Source organism: Lactuca virosa, chromosome 3 (assembly GCF_052849685.1).
Source record: "Lactuca virosa cultivar CGN04683 chromosome 3, Lactuca_virosa_CGN04683_v6, whole genome shotgun sequence".
Classification (NCBI taxonomy): domain Eukaryota; kingdom Viridiplantae; phylum Streptophyta; class Magnoliopsida; order Asterales; family Asteraceae; genus Lactuca; species Lactuca virosa.
Window position 1 is genome coordinate 113,393,109 of NC_136428.1, and position 12,717 is coordinate 113,405,825.

Here is a 12,717-nt window from a genome sequence, read left to right on the forward strand (position 1 = left end):
TATTCATAGAAGATTTGATATCACCCCTTATGAAATCATTAACAACAGGAAACCAAATGTAAAATTTTTCCATGTTTTTGGTTGCAGGTGCTTCATTATGAATCTTAAGGATAATCTTTTGAAATTTCAGTCTAAGGCTGATGAAGGAATATTTTTAGGACATTCTCATAATTCTGTGGCATACAGGGTGCTCAACAAGCGAACAAGGAAGATCGAAGAAACTTTTAATCTCACATTCGATGATCACTATGTCAAAAGTGTTGAAAAAGATTTTGAACAAAAACCAATCATTAATGAATCAAATTTTGAATCTGAAAGTGTTAATTCATTCGATTTTGATTACGATTTAATTTTTGGTACTCCTGATAGGGCTATTGAAATCCATGCTGAGGATAATCGAATTTCTAAAGCATCGAAACATTCTGAAGATTCGACAATAATCGAACAAAGTGTTGATAACCACTCGACAACAAATTCTCCGGTCTTTAACGAAAGTCTGCCAATTTTACAAACTGATCAAGTGGAGGGGGAGAACTTGACATCGAATAATCATGTTGAGGGGGAGCATACTTTCGAGGGGGAGAATGGGAGAATGAATGCTGAAGTTGAGGGGGAGCATCAAGAAGATAATTTTGTCGAGGGGGAGCAAAATGATAAACAAACAAATATTTCAAATAATCAATATGAAATGATTCGACTGATAATGTGTCTATTGCAGGATCATAGAATGATGAAACATTCGAAGATGCACCTTTGGACTTTGATCCAGCATATCCTCCGATGGACAGATGGACACGAAATCATCCACATGAACAAATTCTTGGTGATCCACAAGCTGGAGTATTGACGAGAGCTCAAATTCGTGCAAAGAATGAGGTACTCAATACTCACCAGGAATTTTGATGTCAGTTCGAATATTTTTGGCCTATGCAGCGCACAAGGATTTTGATGTCAACCAGATGGATGTCAAATGTGCTTTTCTCAACGGAAAACTCGAAGAGACAGTGTACGTTGAACAACCTCCAAGTTTTATTAACGAAGAGTTCCCTAATCATTGTTATATCTTATATAAAGTTGTATATGGGTTAAAACAAGCACCAAGAGCATGGTATGCAACTCTTACCAATTTCTTAAAGCAATCGAAATTTAAAACAAGGATCAATTGATCCCACTCTCTTTAGAAAGAAAGTTGGGGATCATCTTATGCTTGTTCAGATTTATGTCGATGATATTATATTTGGTTCTACTGACCCTGCTTTATGAAGAGAATTTGAAAATTTGATGAAAAGTCAGTTTGAGATGAGTATGATGGGGAAGATAAACAATTTTCTGGGATTAAACATTCGTCAAAGCAGAGAAGACATATTTATCAATCAAGATAAGTATACACGAAATCTGCTGGAAAAATTTGGAATGATGAATAGCACGAAGTTGAGAGTACCCATGGCCGTTGGAACGAGGCTAAATCCATCATTGGATCAACCATCTGTTGATCTCACATTGTATTGAAGCATGATAGGTTTGTTACTTTACCTCACGGCAAGTCGACCTGATATTATGTTTTCTGTATGCAATTGTGCTAGGTACCAATCAAATCCCAGAGAACCTCATCTAACTATAGTCAATAATATATTTCGCTATCTCAAAGGAACAACTTCGTCAGGATTGTGGTATCCTTCGAAGACAGGCTTCTTCATACAAGCATTCTCAGATGCTGACTTAGGAGGTTGCAATATTGATCGAAAGAGCACAAGTGGTGGGTGTTAACTATTGGATGGGAAGTTAGTAAGCTGGCAATCGAAAAAGCAAACATGTGTGTCGATTTCCACAGCAGAAGCAGAATATGTTGCTGCTGCAGCTTGCACTTCACAAATCATATGGATACAAAGTCAAGTGCGTGATTATGCAATCAACATGAAGAAAATTATGTTGTATTGTGATTCACAAAGTGTCATTCGCATCTGTCATAACCTTGTGCAACATTCGAAAACCAAACACATTGCTCTTCGATATCATTTTATAAAAGATCATGTTGAAGATGGAAACATAGAAGTTCATTTTGTAAAGACTACTGATCAGCTTGTTGATATCTTTACAAAACCTTTGGATGAAAAATCTTTCATAAGAATATTAAATGGCTTAGGAATGATGAATGCAAATTCAGTTCCTGGACTACCTTCGTTAGAATGACAAGCCAAAAGTGTCGAAGAGATGTCGATTCAGCGGTGACTATTCATGATTCAGCGGTTACTGTTCATAGTCAACGGATCGACATGCTTCGCTTTCGACATTATGCTCAATGGTTTGACAAAAATCTTCGTTAATTTTGTCATTTCTTAAAATTTTCGCTACTTTTGTATTTCAATTCCAATATCAAAAATACCAAAAAGATTTTTCGTTATTTTTGCGTTTTCATTACATATCAAAAACAACAAAAAGATTTTCATTTTTGTATTTCGTTTCAAAATGTCAAAAATACCAAAAATATTTTTCGTTATTTTTGTTATTTTCATTCAAAAACTCAAAAATCCAAAAATATTTTTTTTGTTTTGTTTTTGTTCCTCTTTTCGGGTGTAGGTATTAGCGAAGATTTTTGGTGGTTCATGCTTGCTGCTTAAGGGAAAGGTATACTTTCGAAACTATGTCCTAGTTAGGATGTCCCTAGAAGCATGATGCAGCATGTCGAACCAAGCATCCAAGACTCAATGGGTTTTGAAGCCTTAATGAATCTCTCATTCTGAGGATTCTTCCCAACTAGGCTATATTCCCATTAGTCATTAAGCTACCATACTCTACTCATTTGAGTTTAGAGTTTTCTAGCTTGGTCAATGAATAACAGTGGTACTTTTGAATCTTTAAACCAATCTTTTTCATCCTAAAGTTCTTTCACGATCACACACAATGACATGTGTCCAAGAGATTTCTGGTATAAACCAATCAGGATCTAGACATAACAAATCTCTGTGTTTATGATCTAACATCATGAGACCGTGATGGAAGTGAAACCCAAACTTTCGAAACATAAGGAATTGACGGGGAACTTTGTTCCAGATATTAATGAAACTTTTGTTTCAGTACCCATTTTCGATACTCAAAATCATATTCTTTCCTTTGTAGTGATCCTCATCAAATGTTCGAAACCCACAACATTTGTAACCCAACAGGATTCAGGAATAATTTTGGATTGAAGAATATGGTTTCTGTATGAGTGTCATTCTTAACCTTCGTTACTTAATAAATTTTCCAAAGCCTACTTGTCACTGACTATACTGGTCAAACAGGTAATTTCGTTTACAACTTGTCACTCTTATGTTTAGATGTGCTTTGTAACAAAATTTTAAACCACCTTCGAAACTTCATAAAAGAAGCCCTTCGATACTTCTCTACAAGTATTTGATTGTACTTCACGGGAAACCACACAAGCTGCTGATTATCTCTCTTGATAATTCGCGAAGTGATCTTTTCCTGGGATCTAACTACCTTTATGTCGAAATTTTTATTTTCGACATCACAGATCCAAATTTTCTTATCTTTGCTTCTTATATATTTCTTGGCACACATGCACTCACGAAATCCTTGAGGTTCCGAGTATTACCAACTCAGGCTGATGATTTCGAAAATCTGGCACATGACTTCGCTTTTAAACCAAAAAGTGAAAGAGCCTAACCTTCATTCTAAAGGTTTTTGATACTTGTCCACTGGGTACTTTCAAAACGACGTTTGATGTGACGGTTTGGTTACTGTGCGCTTTTCTAGAGTATAGTGCTCATCACTTTTTCCTGACATGGCGTGCTTTACGGCTACGGGTACAACTTTCAAGGAACACACGGCAAGTCTATTAATGATAACCATTTGGGATTCAAATTGTGGTTACATATAAAAGGAGATTTGGGGATTCATTCCAATTTTACGCTCACAATTTATTCTCAAAAGATTTGTGCTATCATGTTCTCTGTTTCTTCAAGTTCTCTTTCAAACCCTAATCATGGCTGCTCATCAATCGCAAACCACAGATGATGTTTCATCTCAACCGCTGATGAAGATTCAAAGCACAAATTACCAAGTTCAAGGTGATGAAAGTGTTTATCCAGAGGAATTACAGATGCTCGCTGTGGCTCTCAAGAGTTCTGTGTTGTCTACTGCCATGTTCAACTCTTTTGTTGTTCTGATGTCTTGGTTATATTTGGCTGGTTCTACTGCAACTTACAGCAAAACCATGATGATTGTTACTTTTCAATTGACGAATGACAAGAAGTTCAGACTGTCAAAGAAGTTGTCCGCCCAAATCTTGAACATCCCTAATTATGAACCGTTTTACAAAGTCTCGAATGAACAAGTAATTCACATGTTCAATGAGATGGGTTATCAACCTACTCTCACCAAGATCAGCGAGTTCAAGAAATCGGGGTTGCCGTGTATTTGGAACTTTCTATTTGGAATTTATCTTCGATGCTTGACAGGTCGAAGTGTGGGGTTAGACAAAGGAAGATTGGAAGGGTATGCTATGATGGTTGGCATTTACTATGATCTACAGGTGGATTATGCGACACAACTTTGGAAAGAATTTACCAAAAGTATTGAAAATACGAATGTTGTTGATGGGGTCTCGTGTGCTCGATACTGGAGTCTTATTCTTCGGTTTGTATATAACAAAGAGGGTATTCAAGTCCCTGAAAACGAAGAAACTGCTAGTTTTGCTTTATATCAGTTTCCTAAAACTGTTGAAGATGATGCTGAAATTTTTCCAAGTGTTGCTAGAATTCCAGATGCAATGCTTCGAAAAGTTGATCCTATGAATCCTGTGTTGGTGAATTATTTGACTACGATTAATCTTGATGTTGAAACTGGGGTGTTATTCACAAAGACAACTGAAGGTCCTTCGAAGAAGAGAAGAGGTTCAAAGAAGGAAGCTCAGGCAAGCCCTTCTACAATTGTTCCAGTTGAAAAAGAAGCTAAATCTCCAAAGAAGGTCACAGTTAAAGTAAAAGCTTCGAAGAAAAGATCAAAGCCTATTGTTCCTGAAAATGTTGATCCTTCGAAGGATGTGGTACCTTCAAAGACTGGTGTTCTCAAACGACTCAGGAAAATGGCTCATAAACCTCGTCATTCTCCTGAAAGGTATGGAAAAATTTCACCTTCATTTTTTAGAAAGCCACATATTGGTCGAAAGGGTGTTCTCATTCGTGAAATACCCATTCCTGTTTCTCCACAAACAAAGAAAAGGAGAGCAGAAGATATGGCAAAGAAGATTTCAAAGAAAAAAAGGAAGCAAAGGAAACCGGTGTTGCAAGAAGATTCAAATGACGAAGAAGTGGTTCCTGAAACACCACTTGCAGATATAATACTGGGCCATTCTTCACCTGTGAGGGATTCTCTAGTCAAGGCGACTTTCGAGGTGACTGGAAATCTTGATGGTAATGTGAACACTTCTCAAGTAGACACAACCATCAATCACGGTGAACAACCAAATATTTCGACTCGTGAGCAGACAACGGTCATACCACTCGAGGTTTCGCATACTGAATCATTTCATGAGGAGGTTCAAACCTTAGGCATCACTACAAACGTATATGATACGGGTGTAAATGTCAACAAGGGTGATGGAGTTTCGACACATGAAGCCCAAGGTAGCCCTTCTCTTTTCGTATCATCTACTTTCGAAACCTCAAATATTGATACTTTATTTTCATTACCACCGTTCATTGTTCCCAATACATCTCATATCCCTTCATCTACTCATTCTCCCACTTTCGATACAATTATGCAACAACCCATTACTTCCTTATTCCCATCACAATCTACCGAAGAACCCATAACAGTTCTTGATGATGAAACTGATGATGGTGGGTTTGTTGGTTCTTTTGATGACATCGAGTTTGATCCTGAAGAGGAGAACATTCCCGATAACATGCTCATGTCTGGGAAGCAGTTCCAGATTTTAAATCGCAAGCTCAATTCTCTATTATAATTTCAAGCTGATGCAGGGGGCAAACATTCAGTTTCGGGTATTGAAGTGGATGTTATGTTAAAAGCCCAAGAGCTTCGTCTTCTCAACAAGATTGATCAGTCTGACAAAAACAACGAATTACGGGTCAAAGCTCAATTTGAGACATTCAGTGGTGAACTGAAGGAATTGAAAACAATTGCCAAACAACGACATGTTCTGTTTGTTCAGGATGTCAAAACTGTTCGAGAAGATGTCAATCGAAAGCTTGAAGAGTTAAGATCAGACATGGCAAAGGAATTACAGGAAGTGACAAATAGCTACTCTCCAATGCTCGAGAAGGTGGATATTATTGTTGGGGTTGTAGCAAAAATAACTCAATCTTACAGTTCTATGCTTCCGAAGATGGATGCACATGCTGAGTTGGAAACGAAACATTTTAGAAATATTGATGCATTGTTGGGTGAATTGAAGACCATGGTGTCGACTTCAAGTTCTTCTCTATTCACTCATGAGTTTTTATCTCAGAAGTTTCGTCTGCTTGAGTCAACAATTCATTCTGAATTGGCTCCGCTTTCGAAATTGTTGAACTTACTTCCAATGGATGCCCCACCTATTGTTACAGGGGTGCAAGGGGGAGAAATAAAGGTGGTTGGAGTAAGTAAAGGGGAATGAGCTTCTGGGAAGTCAAGTGGAGATGTTAGTGGTGATGTGAAAATTGTGGGAAAAGTCCTGACAACTCAAATTCCAACAACTCTGCCAATGAAGGCTAATCCAATAATTTCAACAACAACAACAACAAGACCTTTGGAAAAAGGGATTGTTATTGGTGGTTCAAGTTCATTTTCGAAGCCCATGCCCACTGAAGCAAGTAAAGGGAAAGGAAAAACAATTGTTGTTGAAAAGTCGAAGGAAGAAAGAAAAGCAGAGATTGAAGCTGAAATGGAAAAACAACGACATATTCAAAGTATTCTCAGACTTCGTCAGGGTGATCCTCCAACTCTGAACAAAGGTGATCCCAGAAAACTACATAGCTATGAGAATATTGAAGCTATGGTAGTTCATGGAGAAATACATGACTTTGAGAAGAAACCAAAGAAGAGTTATGCAACTGATAACTCAGATTTGAATCAGCTTGATTTTCCTATCAACAAGATGATGTATCTTACTTCGCAATATCAGATTGTTGACAAGTTTGATGACAAGGAAGAGTTCAAGAAGTTAAAGTTTTGATTTCATGCAGTACTTAGGAAAGAAGAAGAAGAAGTGTGGTCACTCATCAAGATAGTTCGAGTTTTGAATATATCTAAAGATGCTTTATTCGAGGGTGTACTTCAAAACTTTCGATATCATGTGATCAGGGCAAACAATACCAAATTCACCTTTACTGTTGCTGACTTTCCTCTTATGAATCTGAATGACTTGATCTCAGTCACGAAGATTCTTAAGGTCAACAATGAAACGAAACTTCAGAGTACAAGTAAAGAAGATTATTTGCTGGGTCTTGCTCATATCAAGACTTTCATAGACAATTATTTCGATTGTTTAGCCTTGACATACGTTAAATTAGCTTCGACAATGGGCAAAGAGATAATTGTTCCTCAATCAATTTTGAAGAGTAAAGCTGATTTGCAGCCTTATGATGATGGAGAGATTTGTCTAAAGCCACTTGGAATAGTTTTTGTTGGAAGAAGAAAGAAGGGAAGAAAGACGAAGTATTTGTTTCAAGCTTGTGACGTCGAAAGATTTACTACAGCTCATTATATGAACTTGATGGTTCGTATGAATAACTGTAAAAAGAACAATCAGAAAGATAAGGCAGAATTGAAGATGGTGATGAATTGGTATGCAGCGATTACAAGTTCGATGCATCAAGCAATCCAGATGTTAATGACTTAGATTCGACACTTCTCACAAAGGGGGAGAATGTTGGGGTTCAAAGGTTGTGAGATGTCGAAATTATCTTTGTTACTTGTAATGTCGAAATATTGGATTGTACATTTATTTTAAGGACTACTTTTATAACGTAGCTTAGATGTCGAAGTCCTTATACTTTTTGTGCTTTCAATTTTCCCTATAAATATGGGAATGATACTTTAGAGGTTAAGAACTTTCCTGATTGTAATCGTATTCTTTTTCAACCTCTTGTATTCAACTAATCAAGCAATACAACGTGCCAAACAGATTATATTTAGATCTCTTGTTCTAAATCATTTCTAACTCTGATTTTGTTTGATTTACTCGATTCAATTGGAACTATAGTAACGAAATTAATGCGATTTTTCTTATTGTACTCCAAATCCGACAACATATTCTTCAAATCGGATTTAGTTACCCTGTTAAGAACACCAGCATCATCCACCACATAACTTTCTCTGTGAGGCGTAGGTATCTCTAGCGACTTCTTCCTTGATCGGTTTCTCCGGGAGGCGGACAAAGTTTGCAATTCGTTGAAGACCGTGAAAACTCTGATCGACACAAGGCTTTTAGGGATTTGAGGGAGAGGCAATACGACCGATCAATACAGGTAGGAAAAATGGTTTTAAGATTAAAGGGCATTGTGGTCCATTCATTTTTTATTTTAATTTAACTGATTAAAGAATATAAAAATGGATAATTAAATGTTAAAAATTATCAAATAGATTTGGTTATATACGATATTAAAAAACATTAAGAATGACAAATACGATATTTAAAATTTAAGCCGGACAAATACGATATTTAAATGTTTAGCAATAACATATACGTAATTCTGCCAGAAAAAATTATGTCATTTGCTCGTCACACCACTTGAACCAAATTTGTATTTTTATTTTAAAATCGACTATTCATTCAAAATAATTAATATGTTAAATATAATTGTAATAATTGTTAAAACAATAATCCTAAATAATTAAAAAGGATTTATGATGTTGCAAATAATTGCAAGCATGTCGACCGACTTTCCATTAAAATATTTGAAAATAAATGAACTTTTATTGACATCGACTGTAAATTTAAGTAATTTTTAATATATATATATTTTTTTTTTGACGTGTATAAGATATAACCTTAAGATCAATATATTTAAAACAAATGAAGTTAATTATATTGACATACACATCTGTTCCTCATACGAGAGGGATGGAGCAAAAGTGAATTGTTTGGAAACCAAAAAAGGAATGTACTGCTGAATGCATTGTAGAAACCCTAAATTTATCCATTTTCATGCTCTAACTAGCTTCCCTAGCCCTACATTTCACTCCTATATATCTTCCTCTCTATCAAAACCCTAATGAATCCTTTTTCATGTGCAATCTCTATTGATATTGATAATCACTGATTAATACATCAAGACTTTACCACATCGATCATTGTTTCCATTCGTGTGATCATGAACTTTGAAGTGCAAGCTGAGAGGGTGGCAAGCATGGATTCGCCTGTTCAAACAGCTCCTTCGGATCAACATCTTTGCTACGTTCGTTGCAACTTTTGCAATACCCTTCTTGCGGTACTGCTTTATCAACAATTATATCAATTGCTTGGTTATGATTATTCATCTCTGTAGTGAAAGAAGTCACGATAAGATCTTATTAAAAGAAAGCACACATAATAAAAGATACAAAGAAAAAGTTTATCATATATGTGAACATGTGTGTATATATTTGCACACAGCAGACACACACATTTATGGTGAATAATTAATAAATATGATTTTTGCAGGTAGGAATACCATGCAAGAGACTTCTGGATACAGTCACAGTGAAATGTGGGCATTGTAGTAATTTGTCATTTCTCACCATTAGACCTTCTCCTCCAGATCATCTTCTTCAACCTCCTCCCCTTCCTCCTTTTCAGGTATTGTTGTTTCTTCTTGTAAAACATAATGCTTTTACTGTATGATCTATGCTGATAAGAATGACCATTTGTTGTAATAAATGGTATATATATCGGAAGTTAATTTCTCTTAATTTGTTTTATATATATATTTTGAATTAGGGTCGGTTGATAATCAATTTACTCAAACCTTAGTTTGTAGCTTGTGTTCGTAGAAGAAAATGATGCTACAAAGCAAAAATCTTAAACGACCATTTTTATAAAAGACATAGAACTCTTGATTTTTATAAAAATCTTAAACGACCATTTTTATAAAAGACATAGAACTCTTGATTTTTTTAAATGATCACTTGTAGTCATCATAACTGATACTTTGTATTAATAACAACCATGTTCTTGAACTATATATACTTACAAAATATAAAGGATTTTACCCAAATATTATCCGAGTACAATGATTTTTTAAAAGCTAAAATCAAGTACAACAGTTATAGATGTTTATATATATTGTTACATGTACAGCCTTATTTTGGGAATTTTTTTGGCCTATAATGATTGTTTTGATTCAAAATATCAAGTAAAATGGTTATAGAGACCAACAACATAAAAACAAGAAACGACACTTTTTGTAAGTACCCCTCAAGTAAGTTAGTAAGTACATACCCTTGTTTAAACTCTTTGGTTTTGTACTTTCGTTGATCTTCAAATCGTATAAATTAATGATAACCCAAAAAGAAAATTAGGAACATACGTTTATATAATTTACATAACCCTAAATAATTAAACTGGGATTTAAGGATCATTTCATGTGTTAAACTTGCAAGCAGTCTGCTTTCTCTGGTGATCTCAAAAGGGGCCAATCTTCATCTTCTTCGTCATCTACATCAAACGAGCCCACATCCCCAAAAGCTCCATTTGTCGTAAAACGTACTGATCACTATTGCTTCCTCTTCATCTCTCAAGTTATTTATCATCATTTTTTTAAAATAAATATGTTTCTTGTTCTTGGCCATATATACAGCACCTGAGAAGAAACACAGGCTCCCATCTGCTTACAATCGATTCATGAAGTGAGTTTTCTACAAAACCAAACATTTTCTTTCGACAAATATTTAATATTCGATTTCTTTTATTCTTTTCGTGAAATTTTGATTAATCAGAGAGGAAATACAACGCATCAAAGCTTCAAATCCTCAAATACCTCATCGAGAAGCTTTCAGCACCGCAGCAAAAAACGTAATCCCGTTTCTACATCTAATTTCTGCTTAATTATTAATTAATCTTAACAAATTATTACATTTTTTGTGTTATAAACTGTTAAAAATAATAAAAAGTAGTAAGATATTAATCTGTATTAGGGTTTATTAAATGATCTCTCGTTTTTGCAACAGTGGGCTGGGCATATACCGAATGGATCCATCTCTGGAAGCATCAACACCGTAAGTATACTTCCATATTTCATGGTTATATTAACAAATAAGAATGATGGAATATTATTAATAATTAATATATTTCTGTTATCTGCTTAAAACTTTAAATATGTAAATATTGCTTCATTAAATCATTTGTTACATCCAAATAACACATCAAATTTTCTTGTTATAAAGTAGGGATGAAGATTTGGATAAAATTGTTTTCTTAGATGTATTTTTAAAATACTTATAAGAGAACCATACATGAATAAAAGAATAAACTGATGTATGCTTAATTTGACAATAAGTTAATTGATCCTTGAAATCTTGAATATTAAATAGAAGGAAAAAAATGGCATTCTAATCACCTTGATCTTTTTCCTCTTTCAGTTTTTGTTAACGCGCGCTTCATCGATTTATTACTTTGAACCCAAAAAATAGCTTCAACTCCTCAATATATTATGGGAAATTCAAACACAACATTATTGATACAATTATATCTAATATGTTACTGCAATATATATATACTAGTTTATACCCCGTGAGAACCACGGTGATAAAACTAATTAAACTTTCATATTAAAAAATCAAAATTATTAATCAATTATTTTAAATAAATTATTACTTAAGAGATATTTTTTTAGTTATGTAAAATTATAATCGTTGATTTAAATAAATACGTGAAGTTTTATCACTTTATAATCTGTATTAATTTCATTTTATTTTTCAATCTAATGTTATTTATTGAATATAATTAAAGTGAAAAAATTTAAAATTTAAAATTTAAAATGGAGAATCAATTATTAATTTAATGTAATTAGAGTGGGAAATTTAAAATTTGAAATTTAAAAAGTATAATTAATAGGTTGACAAGTGACATGATAAGTGACATATAATATTTATGAGGAATTCTAATATTATGACACTTGTTAATAGGAGAATAAACCTATTTATTTATTAGAATAAGGATATATATATATATATATATATATATATATATATATATATATATATATATATATATATGTGATATGAACTTTTGCTAATGACTTTTTGACTTTTGACTAATGAGACATGTTTTGTATTTTAGGGTTTTGATCTTTCAGGATTGAAGTAGCAAGGTAGACTCGAAGCTATATGATATGACGCTTAAGCAATTGAGGGACTGATGTGACCTTATGTAATATTTTGAAAATCCGAAATCGATGGTTAATTTATGTGAGATAGATGTAATTTAATTTTCGTATCAATTTAAGACATGCATGTTTATGTACTATTTCGAACTTTAGAATCAATATCATAATATCTTTTCTAATTTATATTATATGGTGATTTTATTAACACAGGGCAATCTTATGATTATTTGAATGTAATATGTAATTTTGTATATAGCCATCAATGTTTATTTCCCTTACATTATACGGTGTTTTCTATATGAGTTGATATATTCTCACTAATAATATATAAATACAAGATTACAAGGGAAATAATGAGCTATGCAAAATGGGTCTATACATCATTTATATATGCTAACACCAACCCATC

At 33.9% G+C, this 12,717-nt stretch overlaps 1 protein-coding gene across 2 annotated transcripts; it reads left to right on the top strand.

The window, feature by feature from the left end:
* The first annotated feature begins 9,067 nt into the window (after positions 1–9,067).
* On the top strand, positions 9,068–12,474 carry CRC (Plant-specific transcription factor YABBY family protein). Of its 2 annotated transcripts, none has more exons than XM_079081663.1 (7): positions 9,068–9,434; positions 9,647–9,781; positions 10,585–10,687; positions 10,782–10,830; positions 10,921–10,996; positions 11,152–11,199; positions 12,263–12,474. In XM_079081663.1, exons 1-7 carry the CDS (start codon positions 9,318–9,320, stop codon positions 12,287–12,289), a joined length of 555 nt encoding a protein of 184 aa, XP_078937789.1. In that variant the 5' UTR covers positions 9,068–9,317; the 3' UTR covers positions 12,290–12,474. The 2 variants fall into 2 exon arrangements, with proteins under 2 accessions (XP_078937789.1, XP_078937790.1); XM_079081664.1 differs by having other exon boundaries at positions 9,278–9,434; positions 10,588–10,687; positions 12,263–12,473.
* Positions 12,475–12,717: the final 243 nt, after the last annotated feature.